Raw genomic sequence first — 15,667 nt, 5'->3', positions numbered from 1 at the left:
ATAAAAAGACAAGGAAGCAGTATTGACATGTAAATTGTATTATTATTACCCAAAAAACAGCAATATTACTGAAATAAACACGTTAAAATAAATAAGCAATAACAGTGGAAAAAAACATTATTATCTCTCAAAACTTTACTGTAAAAAATTTGCTGTAATTATGCAGCTGGTTGCCAGTAAGTTACTGTATAAGATAAAGACTGAAAAAGTTTCCTGTTCATTTGACTTTGAACAAACTGATGCCAGTAGATAACATAAATGTAAAATCTACAGTAAGTTACTGGCAGCTAGTTGCCAGTAACAGCCAGTAATTATCACGGTTAATCCGTGTCATGTCTTGTCTCTGTTCCGATTGTTATAACCTGGACATTCATTGATTAATTACCTGCCTCATCACACCTGTTTGTCATTTAGTCTGTGTGTATATATACCTCTGTCTTCTGTTTGCTCACTGCTGGATCATTGTCATTGCTACCCCGTCTGTTCCCTGTCTTGGATGTTCCTGTGTTCACCATCTTATCCCTCGTGTTTTATTATTAAATGTTATTTATTTTTGAACTTTGCGTTTGCGTCCTGTCTCTCCTTCCGTGTCGTGACAGTAATACTGTAATTTCTACAGAAATATTTTACAGTGATATATATATATTTTTTTGGCAGATTGATTACGATTTGTATTACCCTAGTTTTACATCAAATACGATACATTTACCACATATTACCACGGAGGGCCAATGGTATACGAAATTTCCCGGTAGAATTTTTTTGGTCCCACTCCGCCCCTGTGCACATGCAAGACTGTTTAAGTTGGAAACCAGAATGAAAATGAGGATATGAAACCAGAACCAATTTGTTCCTTAGTATACGTCAGTGATCTTCAGCACTACCCTTTAAAAAGAAAGTCCCATTTGTAAGCTGTGGTAAGGTCATAGTGTGCAATTAGAACAAATAGCTTTGCTCTGAGAGATTAGATTACTTCATAGCAAAGACTGAATATGTCTCAGATTAGACTGGAAAAATTATCTGTTTGTAAGGATATCACTGATTTGGGAACTTCAAATGAATCGATCAACAAGATTGATGGCAAACTGCATAATCAAGGTAAATTATTCAAAAATGGGTGGTTGGCAAATGGACATGCTTATTTTCCAATATATTTGTCAGGGTGTATGTCTTATTTATTTTGTTGTGCTCTTTCCAAAGGAATGATACCAACCTCAGATTCATTGAAGGGAAATTAACATTTATAGTCAACAATGCACTGTTTTTTTTTAGGTTGCAACAGAACATGGAACAGAAGATACAGATTTGGTGCACAGTTTCTTGGACTGCTGTGTGCAGTACTGCTAACAGCTATTATAATTCTGTTTTTTGAGAACAAACGTTTGCAAAACAGTCAAAAAGACCTGACAGAACAGAAAACTGAATATCTTCATCATGCTAATGAGCATCAAGTCAGGTATAAAAATCTTAGCTTGGAAAAAGAGCAGTTTCAGGTTAGACACAACAGCATGGTGGAGGAGAACGATCTCTTTCGGTCCATAACTGCTAACTTAACCAAAGAGAAAATTCAGCTGCAAACACTTAATAGTAATCTAGTTAAAGAGAAAGACGGGTTTCAGATACTAAGTAACAAACTGGTCAGAGAAATCAATCAATCAGAAACTAGATATAAGGCCATGGCGGTTCAGAGAGATAAAATACAAAACTGGTACAACAATATGACAGATGAAAAAAATCGGTTACAGATACTTAACAGTAACCTTGTTGAGCAGAGTGATCTTTTACAGGCAAGAACTGTGAACCTAACCAAAGAGAAAATTCAGCTGCAAACACTTAATAGTAATCTAGTTAAAGAGAAAGACAGGTTTCAGATACTAAGTAATAAACTGGTCAGAGAAATCAATCAATCAGAAACTAGATATAAGGCCATGGCTGATCAGAGAGATAAAATACAAAACTGGTACAACAATATGACGGATGAAAAAAATCAGTTACAGATACTTAACAGTAACCTTGTTGAAGAGAGACGTAAATTGCAGTCCCAAAATGATAATCTGTCCAAAGAGAGAAACCAGATACAGTTGGAGATGGGTGGACTTCAGAAAGCACTCTCTAATTTTGGTGAGCATATCTCAGATTTTGATAGATATGAACAACAATGATGTTAATTTTATACTTACATACTAAATGCAGTTTACATATTTAATTTCACTATTAACATTTTGCCATACAGCTTATTGATGTGATTGTCAGAATTTGCATGTCTAGATGTTAGGTTTATGGTCACTTCTTGGTTCTGTTACACATGCAGGGTGGAAATACTTCAAATCCAGTTTATACTCCATCTCTACTGTGAAGATGAACTGGACTGCTGGCAGACTGCATTGCAATAAGAGTGGAGCAGATCTGGTTGTCATAAACAGCAAAGAGGAAATGGTAAGAAAAATAATGAAAAACATATAGAATACAAAAAAAAACAATAGTTATACTGCTTTTTTTCCAGATTTTTGTTCATAGCTTGATCAGTGATTTGGGAGCTTGGCTTGGCCTGACTGATGCAGAGAATGAAGGGGTCTGGAAATGGGTGGATGGCAAAGATCTGACCACAAGGTATGAAATTAGAGTGTGTTATTTAGTAGTTGTCTCATCAGTCAATTTATTTGCTTGTGATTTGATTTGTTTTGTGTTGTTTCAGTTACTGGGTAAGGGGGCAGCCTGATAATGGTGGTATACATGGAAATAATGACTGTGGTGTTCTTGATTTTAAAGCACCTGCACTGCAGAGCTGGCATGATGGTCTATGCCATTATTTCTCTTTTGTGATATGTGAAAAAAGTGTGTAATACATTCAGTAAAGTTATTATAAATATTTTCATTTTGTTATTCAATTGCAATGACTTTTATACATGTGGTTAATATTTTAACACTTTTGGGGATTCCTGTATGTATTACAACAATAACTAACTGCCATTAACTAATTCTTGAATGAGTAACAACAGCTTAATAACTGAACAACCATGAAACCTGCTATATTTGTTTGCAATTGTATATTTGTATTTCTATTTTTGTATTAAATTAAAACTAATCATGACTTCTATTTACATTTTATTCCATAGTTTACATGAGTGTGTGTGTGTGTGTGTGTGTGTGTGTGTGTGTGTGTGTGTGTGTGTGTGTGTGTGTGTGTGTGTGTGTGTGTGTGTGTGTGTGTGTGTGTGTGTGTGAGTGTGTATGTATATATATATATATATATATATATATATATTTTTTTTTTTTTTTTCTTCTTTTTTTTCTTTTTTTCACAAGATTGTAGTGAAATCAGAACTGTTGGTTATATTAAATAAAATGTATAATTGACTTCACAAAAAGTAACTTTTTCAGCGCACATAATCATATGGTGCCATAAAGTCTTACAGTGTAGTTTCAAAATGCAGTCAGGTTAATGCAATAAAAATGTATAAACAATTTGAGTTTAATTATTCTTGGTCATTTATTTGTGGTACTTAAGGAGCCACTGTTTAAATGCACTCTGTTTTTTGTCCTGTAAAAGGGCTGAGATCAGTACAAAAGCCTAATGTACATAATCAGCCTGCTAAACCTTCTTTGTTACATTAGAAAGTAAATGTTTATATACAGTACTGTGCAAACCACCACCCGACTTGTTGTTTTAGAAGTTTTAATGTCCATCCATATTTATTTTTCATATCTATTTTATTAAGATACAAAAAGAAAATAGGAAATATGTGCAATATATAATATACATACATATAATTTTTTTTACAGTTTTTAATACACATTTCTTTAAGACTTTTGCACAGTACTGTATATTTAAGTAATTTTTTTTCTGATGCCTCTTAAATGATAGAAAAAATATTAAGAAAAATATAAAAATGTTGAAGCGAATTTGACAGTTCCTAGCAAAGTCAAGTCATGGTCACCATAATTTTGACAGAGCTGCTGCACAGCTGTACCCTTTATATGGTAAAACATTTAAATGTTTGTGTAATATCATTTTTATTATTTTAATATTTATAGTGTTCATATACAATGTTAGCAAAGTTTTTTTGTACAAAGAACAATGTTTAAACCAGAGACTAATCCAGAATTAGCTTTACCACGAACAATGCCATGTGTTCATTTAATTTATCTTTATTTTATTTTTGTTATCTGTCTTATTGTGTTTGTCTTCGTTTTTGTAAACTTCTGTAACCAATAAAAAATAATTGTGTGCATACGAATACGTGCCATTCAATAATGCACTGCAACGCCCATGGTTTACTCTCCATACCAGTAGATGGCAGATGTGTACCATTAGTTTGTTTCTAAACCGCCATCAAAAGGTAAAGAAAAAGGCAAATGTCAGTCACTTTAAAGTACTTATCTGTTTACATTTGAGCAGTGGATATAACGATAAATGGAAAGCGGATGACACTTAAGCAGTGGAAAATCGTAATTGTTAAGATATTATCATGAACCTTTGGTATACTGCGCGTGCGTCAGCGAGTGTGATGCCCTTGAGTTGAAATTTGCAGTAGCATTGAGCTGTCAGTGTGATGATGCTAAACAGAACAGACCATATCGACACATGGAGAAAGTTAAACCCTAATCGATTATGGTACAAAACATTTAAGTATGTAGTGTTGAGTTTGTGTCATACATGCTTTGTCGCATTCTTGTAACCGTCAACGATTCCGTAAATAAAAATGAGGAATTTTTTATCATTTATTACAAACCACAATCTAATGAATTCAGGCTTTAGTATGAGGCACGGGATTCAAAAGGGATTTGGAAAGCTGTCATTGGTGTCCCGTCGCAATGTGTGCATCAGGGCGGATAAAAAGTGGCTCAAACCTGTGGGCTATGACACTGGCATAAATATGTACAACAGTCTTACCAAGCAAAAAGTGCCGTTGGTTTTGGCACAAGAACGAATTGCCACCTGGTAAGGCACACATCCCTCACTTTAAATGAGATTTTTGTAGTATCATCTGTAACATTTTTCTTTGTCACATGCAGGTATAGTTGTGGACCCACGGTTTATGATCACGCCCATCTCGGCCATGCGTGGTAAGTTTATCTGCTTGCACACCATTTGAAAATAAGCACAGTTTTATTGTCAGTAAGCTGTCATTTTCTATTCTTTCCTTGCATGTAGCTCATATGTCAGATTTGACATCTTGCAAAGAATTTTAACCAGAGTTTTTGGTGTTAATGTTATCCATGCCATGGTCATCACTGACATTGATGATAAAATCATACAGAGAAGTCTTGAGGTATGTGGCGAACTGATGTTGAGCTGTTCTTTTTCAAAACTATGGAAGTACCAGTTTTTATAAAAGAAACACATTTTAGGTGGAAATATGTGTGAAGCGTGCAAATATATGTGGTGTTTTCATGTCATTTCTTTCACAGGAGAACATGTCGCCTACTGTCCTTGCAAGAATGTATGAGGAAGAGTTTAAGAGGGATATGCGGGCACTGAGGGTAAATCGAAAGAATTTTTACTTAAATTGTGAACATAACTAATCTTTGTTTAAATGGCTCCTATTATGCTTTTCACACAATGCCTAAATAATTTCAACTGTGAACAAGTGACAAAGCTATTTTGTGTAATGCACTTATATTGTGTATGTATGTGTTCAAGTGTGTATAGCAAGATAAAAGATGGTTTATGTTTTAGGTGTTATTTGTATATAAATTAACCCATGCAAAATGAGATGCAAGTTTAAGATAGTTACAAAATAAAATTTGAATAGTAAAAGTTCAAGACTGTGACAGTGTTTTTATTGATCCGCTTGTTCCTTCTTCATTTTCATTATCTGACTCAGGCCTGAATTACTAAAGCAAAACTGATGCCATTGTTAGTGTTTACACCTAAGAGGTTGAAACTTACTAGTATTAGTTTAAGATAAATTGAGTGTTTCAGCAGGAGGGCCTTCATTATGGATGGAACTAAGAAAAACAGACCCCTTTAATTGTGTTTTCCTTCCAGGTTCTTCCTCCAGCTGTTTACATGAGGGTGACCGAAAACATACACCCGATTATAGCTTTCATAGAGCGCATTATTGAAAACGGACACGCGTATGTCACAAGTCAAGGTGTGACTTCTCTCTGTTTCGTTGAAATTTTGAAAGGTTTATTCTTGCATTATTTCTAACAGTGAAGATGAAACGAAATATCCAATTTGTTGTGTTGATTCAGGGAATGTCTACTTTAACACAAAGTCCATTGCTAACCGTTATGGGAAGCTTGTGAACCTTGGAGGAATTGTTGGAGAGCTAGGTATGTCTATAAAGTTATTTCATTTCAAAGGTCCTCATCAACAACCCAACAACACCAAAAGATAATATACACTATGTGTTCATAGCAAATGCTTAAAATATTTTTTTGCATTAAAGGGCCAACAGTATGCCCATTTTTACAAGATGTAATATAAGTCCATGTTGTGTTAAAAACTGTTTCTGTGAAGTTTCAGCTTAAAATACCCCACAGATCATTTGTTATAGCATGTCTGAAATACCCCTATTTGGGCGGGAGCAAAAAAGTTTGTTTTCTTGTGTGTACATTTAAATGCATTTTGGTAGAAAATAGATCTGATTCCTGTGAATACAGTCTGGGACAATATTATCTTTAGCCACATTAGTGATAAACCATATCCTAAAAAAACACATTTAGAAAAGCTGTTGGGTAAAGTTAACCAGTCAGTCAGTGGCTGTGAGCAGGGTGTTGTCAGTGTGACATCATATTAACAAGAGAATCCAAATACCATGTCCAATGAGACTGCTCTGGTTTAATGGGAATTGTTCACACACTGCCAACACACATTTATGTCCAAACACCTGGTAAAAGTGGATTTGGCATAACATGGGGCCTTTAAATCTATGCATTGTATTGGTATGTCAAGCACACTTTCTTTAAAAAACAGTAAAAGAATATGTAAGTTACTATATGTATTTCTTTTATTTGTGCTGGGAATGCAAATGTATATGTTTTTTAAACACTGCTTAGTTCACTGTGTCTTTTATTTAAGGGTTGCAAGATAAAAAGGATGCCAGGGACTTTGCCTTGTGGAAAGCATCCAAACCACATGAACCTTACTGGGAGTCACCCTGGGGAAAAGGAAGACCTGGATGGCACATTGAATGTTCCACAGTTGCCAGGTATTTGCTTTGTTCTGCCATGATCTCTTTATACCACACATATTGCAGATATTTTTTTTCTTTTGATATTGTGTCTGGTAGAATAGATTTCAGTGGTACATTTACTATGGTTCACATAGCAAACACATTGTCAGTGCAGGTTTACCCATTTATAAGTTCAGTCATTATTACAAATCATTATGAAATCTTTTTTTTTTTCAGGCATAAATCACAATGAATGTCTAAAGTATTTCTGTATCCTTAAGAAATAGAGGGCTTGTTGTGGCTGTTTTTACATAGCAACAGAAACATGCTGTGATCCTGTCAGTAAAATTCAGGCTAAAGTCCTAATTATGAGATCATGTTTGATTTCAGTTATTGATTTTATATTGATTTTGATTTTTGACATGGCCTTACTCCGTCAGTATTAAAGATATAAAGGTTATATTTTCACAGAATGTTCTTTACATTATGTAGAATGATTATATGTATCACAAAAAAAATACTTTACAGTATTTACAGACTGGGTCACATGTGAAACATAATGTGAAATAACTTCAATATAGCCTCAAACCAGATTGTCGTTTGTTCTCTGTATCATATAAAGTCTTACCACATAAAATAATATATGGGATAAATAAATATTTATATGTATACTGTATTGTGTTCTTTTTGTATGAAATTGTAATATTCATACACAGTGTTTTCTCGTCTTTTCTGTAGCTCAGTATTTGGGAGTCAGTTGGACATTCACTCAGGAGGGATTGACCTTGCATTCCCTCATCATGAGAATGAGATTGCTCAGTCTGAGGCATATCATCAGTGTGAACAGTGGGGAAACTACTTCCTACACTCAGGTAATGCCTTTGTCTGTGCGTTATATTTTTATATAAGTTGTTAAAAGGTCTACACAGATAGATGTATTTGGCCATTTTGTTTTTTTATGCTGCCTTAGGTTAAAAATAGTTTAATCTCTCTTGAGATTCCTGCCTTCTGCTCTGTTCAGTTGCGCTGCGCACCACCCCTGCTTGTAAAATAACAAGTACCGTGTCGCTCTGTGCTTATTCTGTGCTCTTGCTAGTGTTTTGGTGAGGCGAGGTGCTTATAGTGTAGTCTGCTGACTGTGGACTTAAATAACACATAAAAGTTAAATCTATTAATTATATTACACAAGTAACAACGTACAGTCCTAGTTTTACTGTTTGAAAAGAAGCTAATGAAAACTTGGTCTTCAAGGGCACCTTCATTTGAAAGGCAGTGTAGAGAAGATGTCGAAATCCTTGAAGAATTATGTAACTATAAAGGTACAGTAACATAGAAAGAAATTAAATCTAACATTTTTTATTGCAAAATGTAATTTATTTATAATGCAACTGTCTTTATAACCTTGTGTAGGATTTTCTGTCGTCCTACACTGCCAATGAGTTTCGACTCTTTTGCCTTCTGACCAAATACAGATCAGGTATGTGCACTATGGCATAAAATGCCCACATCTCTTATCATATTGTGCAGCACCAAACTAATAGGAGAAAAATGTATTTTATGATGCCCCCCAGCAATCGAATACAGTGATGCTAGCATGAATGAAGCCCGATCCACCCTGTCTTCCATCTCTGCCTTCAGCCACAGTGCACAAGCCTACATGCAGGGCCACTTGCAGTGTCAGCCTGTAGATGAAGGAGCTCTCTGGAAGAGGTAAAGGCAACTTACTTTTATAAAATAAAAAATATGTTGCTTCCCAAGCAATTATTCTCCAAAAATGAAAATTCTGTCAATATTTACTTGTCCTGAGGCTGTTTTGAACCTGCATGACCTTTTTTATTTTTCTGGACACAGAAAGAGAAATTTCTAAATAATATCCTGTCTGAGCCAATAGCCTAGCAGGCTACTCTCTGACATGTTTGGCAGTAGCACTTCGGGTAAAATTTGGAGTCTCGTGATCCTTTTCTGACTCAAATTCCCTTCAATTTCTATATGAAGTGGTCTTTCCACCTTATCTAATAAAGCCACAAACTTATAAAAAATGCCCTGACTTGCTTGTACAATGCAAGTCATTGGCACCATTCAGTGGATGCGAACATCATAACCAAATATGACAGCACTTCAGTAAAATCAAATCTCATTTTTTGTGTGCCTTTTAATGTCATGACAAAATAAATAATACGATTTTATTTGATCAAGTACTACCGTATTTTATGTGGGCTGTTCACACAATTTTATTTCGGCCCAGGCCAGGACACAGTTTTTTCAAACGTGTTTCATGAGTTGCAATTGTTTTATACTTTCATGTCATCTATTTACTTTATTTTTTATTTTTATGTACTTTTTCTTATTTTTTTCATCTTTGTTTGGTCAAGCTTGTCTGCTGCACAGGCGAGTGTTCGAACCGCTCTTGCTGATGACTTTGACACCCCAAAAGCTGTGGATGCCATTATGGGTCTTATTCATCAAGGCAACTGTCAGCTTCAGCCTGTAAATAAGGTAACATTATAGGGTAGGTCACTATGGCCTAACATTCTAACATTATCCCTACAATATTGTATGTTAAATCTTATATTACCTAGATATTTTAATAATTACTTTTATTAGCTACTTACTTACTTCCTTAAAATGTAAGACTAGTTTAACTTTAGACAACAGGCAAATGTTAACGTCTTTGTGTTTAAAGGCTGATGGTCCTAGGAGTCCTGCTGTATTTGGGGCCATGTTGTCATACGTCAGGGAAATCTTTGATAGTTTTGGAGTTGATTTGCTTGACAGAATGGTGAGAAATATTTCTTAACAAAAATACTTTCAAATACTTAGAAATTAAAAGTAAGACCAGCTGTAAAACCTTTTACATTTAGGCATTTAGCAGAGTCTTTTATTCAAAAAGTAAGGAAAAACAACAGTGAATTTGCCTTATGTAGACAACAATGTGAAAAGTTGTTTTCAATGTAGGTTAAAACTACACTATACAATGTATTAATATGACTCAAAATAAATGTTCAATGTGATGCATTTGCGGTAATGCTTCAGTTGCTCCATTTCTCAAAATCAAGTCACTGGATTATAGCATCTGCTAAATGAATAAATGTAAATGTAAAGGTTCTGTTGAAGTTATTTCAAAATCTTGTTTTTTTACCTGTAAGCATTGACCTCTGTTTTCTTTGTCATAAATCATTAGGAAGCCCATAATGACTCTTCGGGCATTTTAAATAATGTAGTAGAGGAGTTGGTGCATTTTCGTAGCGAGGTTCGAAAGTTTGCTCTATCTGTGGAAGACCAAGCTTCTCATAACCCTCAGGCTGATACTGCATCGCCAAAGAGTCGTCCTCGGCCAGACAGAGTCCCTTTACTTAAGGCCTGTGATGACCTACGAAAAAACCTAGCTCCTCTCGGAGTCCACATTCAGGTATATTTCAAGTGCAGCAGAGCTTTTGTTAAATATTCATAGTTATTTATAATGATTACTAGTTGTAACTAGTAGTTACACTGAGAGTGCTTGATTACCATAAAAAAAATTAATAATCATATCATTTTAATACTTATCATAGCAAACAAAACCTTGTAGTTGTTTCTCATTTGGTACATTGGTATGTTGAAATAAACTGTACAGGCACATTACAGCATGTTGCTTTTTTGTTTTACTCTGCTAATCATTCATTTTAGGATAGAGGCACAAACGCGACGTGGGAGATTACAAGAACAGGGAGAGAAGAGACAAGAAAGAGTTAACCACTATCTTAACTGGGACCCAACACTGATTGTTAGGACTTGGACACATGATACATGATACCTACTGATGAGACTTTGCATTTTGAAAATTACCCTACAAACAAAAGTTTGACCTTTACTCCAAAATAGCCCTAAATGCAAGTTAATAAAATTTGATTTGAAAATGATTAACATTGTCTTTTTTTTGTGCACATCTAAAATAAAAAATTTCCTGCAGGCATTTATAACTGATTACTTGCTTAGGTGAATATGAATTTTGTTAACTTTCATGTTGTAGACCGCGTTTCTATATGTCAAGGTCAATATATTTGTAGAGCACATTTAAAAACACCTAGTTAATACCTTTATAGTGCTGTACATGTACAAAAAATAAATAATTGAAGAAAATAGTAAGAAAAATTATGAATAGAATGGATTTTTTATTGTCATTGTACACAGTTCAATGAAATTTGTTTAAAAAAATATTTGATTGTTGCATTGGTTGCATTGGCTGTATGTTGAGGCTAAAGATACATTTCCACTTGTAAGCAATAAACTAACCAACCGTGATTAAAAAGTGCACAGTTAAGTAAGTACTCTTTTGCCATTTTAATCCAGACATAGCCTTTAAGTTACATTAACTCTGGATATATCAGTTACATATATCTATTAGGAAGCAATGAATCAATAGCAACCAAATAAAGCCCTCTCACAGATCATGTGTTTTAAACCTGTGCAGGCTCACCAGGACAAGTCAGGTTTGTGTTCATCTGATGTCAAGGAGTTAGTTACAGAAGTCTGTGGGCACAGCAAATCCTCCTATACCATTTCAGCCTTACATCTGTACCCTCCTTCTGTTTGACACACAGTACAGAACAAACAGACGTTTTTAGCAAACTGTCCACTAGGTGGCACTACAATATAGTTTATAATCCTGGTCTCAGGGACCCACCACAACAATTTTTAAAATCTAATTCCAGGATTAAGAACAACTCAAAAAGTATGATTACCACCTATATATTACTGTATGTAGACAAATGTAGTTTATGTTAACAGCATGTGCACATTTATTAATACATTGTTTTATGTTTAGAAACAATCTCCAAGTTGTTCAAGTTTTAGGCTCAAATGCATAAACCCTTGAAAGAATTTAAAATGGAAGGTTTTGCATCATTAAACAGACACAAAATAGGTCACCATTGTGTCAATTTACTAGACACTGAATTTCATATTGATTGATTGTAGAAAATAACATTTGCATTATCTAGCTTCATGTAACTGTGTAATCGTCCATCTCACCATAAAATTAAAGAGATCCTTTTATCCCATTCAGAAACCTCTTTAAAAAGCCTTGTAAAGATTCAAGAGATATGTTTAAAAAATTGCATTACTTTTACAATCCTACCTGATCCAAGCACGATAATTTTGATTAATTTATTTGTGTCCATGGTATGAAATTCAGCTTTTTTGTGCTACTCAGCACGAATTTCTATAAATAGTTTTTCATGTCCGTGGCACGTCTTTTTTTCATGTCATTTGATGTATTGTTTTCCCTTTTTTTTATCGTTGTCAATTGGGGTTGGGGTTAGATTTCGGGTTTGGCTTAGGATGTAAAAAAATGTAACAGAAAAGAAAATAGGAAAAAACTATGAGAAAACAATACATAAAATGCCACGAAAAAGAAAGTCGTGCCACAGACATGAAAAACTATTCATGAAAAAGACATTCATGCTCAATGCACGAAAAAAAGCCATGGACACAAATAAATGTATAAATGTTTTCGTGACTATAACACGACTTTCCGTAAAATCAGCCTGTCCAAGCAGCCTCCTAGGGACCACACTGCATTTTTTTTTTTTGGTATTGTTTTTATTTTGTTATTTTTAATGAATTCTTTCCTTAATGTAACTATTTTTATATCTTGTGTTTTATTTTAGGCTCATATTTTCAGGTCATTATTTTCAGCCCAAGTAATCCCATTAATACACAAACATGTTCAGTCATATTCCTTTTTGGTTTGTATTGTTTTCCTCAGATAAAAACCATAATTCATACACAGAGACAAAAGGTGGTTTATTATTTTGTTTATTTTTATCAAAATACTTTAATGGCACTTATAAAGATACAAATAGGAAAGCACACACAAGCACAAAAGTGCAGTCATAACCAAATGATCACATACTGTACACACATACGCACACATACAGCCATGGTCCCTCGTGGAAAGACTCAAAAAATCTCTGACACTGGAAACCTAAAGTGCGGACAAAAGATTGGGTGATTGAAAGATTAACAAAAATGTATTATTATATAACAGTTTATATTAAATGACATATTGACCTCTTTTTTGAGTAATCTTACTACACCTTGCTTTAACTTCAAAGGGAGGTGTTGTAAGACGAAGCACGTTAACAGTATAAAAAAAACGACAAAAATAAGAAGTCACAAAAAGGCTTCATAAAACATGCCTAAACATATAGGGGCAGTTTCCGGGACAGTGTTTAGATTAATCCAGGACTAGGCCTTAGTTATATTAGGACATTTAAGTAGTTTTTACAAACAAACCTTATAAAAACAATACTGGTGTGAATCTTGAGACAAAACAATGGCACTGATATATGTTAAAATATCTCAGTGCAATTTGTTTTTAAATTAAGTCAGCTCAAACATGTGTTTTAATCTGGAACTAGGATAAAACTTGTCCGGGAAAACGCTCCAAATCCCTGGTTTCACAGATAAGGTTTAGCTAAAGCAAGGAACCCTTGGTTAAATTAAGACAATTAAGCATTGAAACAAATCAGTGGTACTGCATATTTTAAGATTTATCTGTGAAAGTTATTTTCAGTTGAGATACCTCAAACATGTGTTTTAGTCTAGCACTAGCCTTAAGCCTTGTTTGTGAAACCGGGGGATAGAGCTAAACAGAATAGAAGTGATCATTGGCTTGATATGACAACAAAAATCAATTGAAAATCCCAACCATGATATATGACTGATATTTTAGGTTGCTGTTTACTTCCTTTGTGTATGCCTTAGTGTTTCACACTAAAACCATCTTTCATAAACTGTATACATACTTGTCCATGTTTTATATTCCATGCTTCCAGTATAAGCATCAACAGAATGTAGCTGATGCTTCCTGTTTACAGCAATCCATTTTAAGACAATCTACAGTTTGATCTTTGTATCAAATAGTTTATAGTTCAAAAACATTGTTTGGTTAATTGCTGTAAAACTCAATTTATTTTAGATATGAAATTAGTTAGCTATGTGCTTACCAGTGGTGGTTATTAATTCTGGAACCAGCTTATTAAGTAGGAGCAGACGCCCTGAAGACTCTCCCAGCAATACTCCTCTGCCAGCTTGGTGGATTGGTCTTCCCCTTGCGCCACGGTGGGTCTTGGTGTGATGGTCTTGACAGGTTTACGTGGAGGTGCAGGCTTCAAAACAACAGGCTTGACTGGTTTGGATGCTGATTTAGCTGGTTGCTGGGGTTTTGGCTGATGCTGCAGCTTATGATGGCTCTTCTTAGGAGCTTGGGTAGGCTTTAGGTTGGAAATTTTGGGAAAGGAGGATTGGAATATCATTTGGACATCATCTGAAGCAGAGCGGCACATATGTGGCTTGTAGACCTGTGGTCCCTGGCAGGCATTGTGGAGCTTTCTCATGTCCCACTTTATCTGAGTAAAGAAGTGCAGTGGGTTGTTGTTGTATGCCTTACACAAGTAAGGTTTGCCCAGAAAATCACACCAGTAAGTTTTGCCCTTGTTCTTGCAGGAGACACGCAGCTTAGTGGAGTTATTCTGGCCGGAGATCACCATGCTACAAGCGTCTTTGGCTTTGGTGTTGAAACTAATAGGCTCATCCAAGACATTTTCTTTGGGCGGCTGTGGCTTAATATTGGTGCTCTCGATGTTGTTGCCTCGGTTACTGTTGATGTGGCTGCTATGAGCCTGAGCATTGATGGTCCCGATGAAGCAGGCTATGAGGAGAGCAACGCTCCATACAGCTCTCATGGTGGAGGGTTGAAGAGGGCACTCGTTGGAGGTGTAGAAGGGATAGCTTCAGAGAGATTTAGGGCTGTGCAGAAGGTGTCTTCTGTTTTTATAAGTACTGCTCATACAAAGGGGTCTTTGAGCAGGGTTGAGCACACTCATCTCTCCAGACTGGGGGCCTCCAGTTTCTAGTCTGGTGAAGCCTGAAAGAACTGATTGTAATAATCTATACAGTAGTGTGTGCGTGTGTGAACTCAATATAGAACGAAGTGACTTTATATCAGTGGTTCTCAGCCTTTTTCACTTCAAGACCCCCCTATTGCCTAAAACAATATTAGACCCCCCACTTACTCTATTTCTACCCAGTAGAATATTCTAGAGCTTGACATGAGACCGATGTATTTTCACTACAAAAATAACCAAACAATACGAAATAAATAGATTTTTGGTTATATTATTATTATTATAATTAAGTCATCTTAAGGCCCCCTTGTAAATCTGTTGAGGCCCCCCGTGGGCCCCAGCCCCCTGGTTGAGAAACACTGCTCTATATTGAAACAAATGTAGTGTATGTGCGTGTGAGAAAGTGTTAAACAAGTTTAATATTTTGTCTGGTATGGTATTTGTGTGTGTTTTGTGTATGATTTTGTGGTTTGGTTTTATGCTCTGTGTATGGAAGATTCGGAGGCAGGGGGTGTTTGGCATAGGTGTGGTTACACTCATGGAACCTTAATGGTCTAAATTCTTCACAAGACATTATATAATTAGACATGGCAACATAGTGGGCTATTGACTATTGATGTGAAAGACATTTCAGTTTAAAGAAAAGACAAGGAA

General features: G+C 35.2%; 3 protein-coding genes across 6 annotated transcripts; 2 read left to right on the top strand and 1 right to left on the bottom strand.

Annotated features, from left to right (window-relative positions):
• The first annotated feature begins 1,281 nt into the window (after positions 1 to 1,281).
• On the top strand, positions 1,282 to 3,220 carry LOC135735543 (uncharacterized). Its single transcript, XM_065253961.1, has 4 exons — positions 1,282 to 2,121; positions 2,312 to 2,436; positions 2,504 to 2,610; positions 2,696 to 3,220. The coding sequence occupies exons 1-4, from the start codon at positions 1,509 to 1,511 to the stop codon at positions 2,841 to 2,843; spliced, it is 993 nt and encodes a 330-aa protein (XP_065110033.1). The 5' UTR covers positions 1,282 to 1,508; the 3' UTR covers positions 2,844 to 3,220.
• A 1,114-nt stretch (positions 3,221 to 4,334) lies between these two features.
• cars2 (cysteinyl-tRNA synthetase 2, mitochondrial) lies at positions 4,335 to 11,023 on the top strand. Of its 4 annotated transcripts, none has more exons than XM_065254766.1 (16): positions 4,335 to 4,615; positions 4,753 to 4,942; positions 5,017 to 5,067; positions 5,156 to 5,273; positions 5,413 to 5,484; positions 5,993 to 6,098; positions 6,202 to 6,282; positions 7,031 to 7,160; positions 7,863 to 7,996; positions 8,376 to 8,443; positions 8,535 to 8,601; positions 8,696 to 8,834; positions 9,497 to 9,620; positions 9,808 to 9,903; positions 10,306 to 10,533; positions 10,791 to 11,023. In XM_065254766.1, exons 2-16 carry the CDS (start codon positions 4,761 to 4,763, stop codon positions 10,854 to 10,856), a joined length of 1,662 nt encoding a protein of 553 aa, XP_065110838.1. In that variant the 5' UTR covers positions 4,335 to 4,615; positions 4,753 to 4,760; the 3' UTR covers positions 10,857 to 11,023. The 4 variants fall into 4 exon arrangements, with proteins under 4 accessions (XP_065110838.1, XP_065110837.1, XP_065110836.1 ...); XM_065254765.1 differs by having other exon boundaries at positions 4,335 to 4,630; XM_065254767.1 differs by having other exon boundaries at positions 4,341 to 4,358.
• A 3,102-nt stretch (positions 11,024 to 14,125) lies between these two features.
• On the bottom strand, positions 14,126 to 14,887 carry fgfbp2b (fibroblast growth factor binding protein 2b). Its single transcript, XM_065253960.1, has one exon. It carries the CDS (start codon positions 14,849 to 14,851, stop codon positions 14,126 to 14,128), a length of 726 nt encoding a protein of 241 aa, XP_065110032.1. The 5' UTR covers positions 14,852 to 14,887.
• Positions 14,888 to 15,667: the final 780 nt, after the last annotated feature.

This window comes from Paramisgurnus dabryanus, chromosome 4 (assembly GCF_030506205.2).
Source record: "Paramisgurnus dabryanus chromosome 4, PD_genome_1.1, whole genome shotgun sequence".
NCBI lineage: Eukaryota > Metazoa > Chordata > Actinopteri > Cypriniformes > Cobitidae > Paramisgurnus > Paramisgurnus dabryanus.
Note: the sequence above shows the minus strand (reverse complement) of the source record. Positions and strands in the feature narration are given on the sequence as shown.

Excerpts from the sequence above, each read along its gene's own strand:
- LOC135735543 (XM_065253961.1), top strand. The coding sequence starts at position 1,509 with ATGGTGGAGGAGAACGATCTCTTTCGGTCCATAACTGCTAACTTAACC. Across the intron at positions 2,437-2,503 it reads TAAACAGCAAAGAGGAAATG|ATTTTTGTTCATAGCTTGAT; the intron begins GTAAGAAAAATA and ends CTTTTTTTCCAG. Across the intron at positions 2,611-2,695 it reads GGCAAAGATCTGACCACAAG|TTACTGGGTAAGGGGGCAGC; the intron begins GTATGAAATTAG and ends GTGTTGTTTCAG.
- cars2 (XM_065254764.1), top strand. The coding sequence starts at position 4,704 with ATGAGGAATTTTTTATCATTTATTACAAACCACAATCTAATGAATTCA. Across the intron at positions 6,099-6,201 it reads CGCGTATGTCACAAGTCAAG|GGAATGTCTACTTTAACACA; the intron begins GTGTGACTTCTC and ends GTGTTGATTCAG. Across the intron at positions 7,161-7,862 it reads GAATGTTCCACAGTTGCCAG|CTCAGTATTTGGGAGTCAGT; the intron begins GTATTTGCTTTG and ends TCTTTTCTGTAG.
- fgfbp2b (XM_065253960.1), bottom strand. The coding sequence starts at position 14,851 with ATGAGAGCTGTATGGAGCGTTGCTCTCCTCATAGCCTGCTTCATCGGG.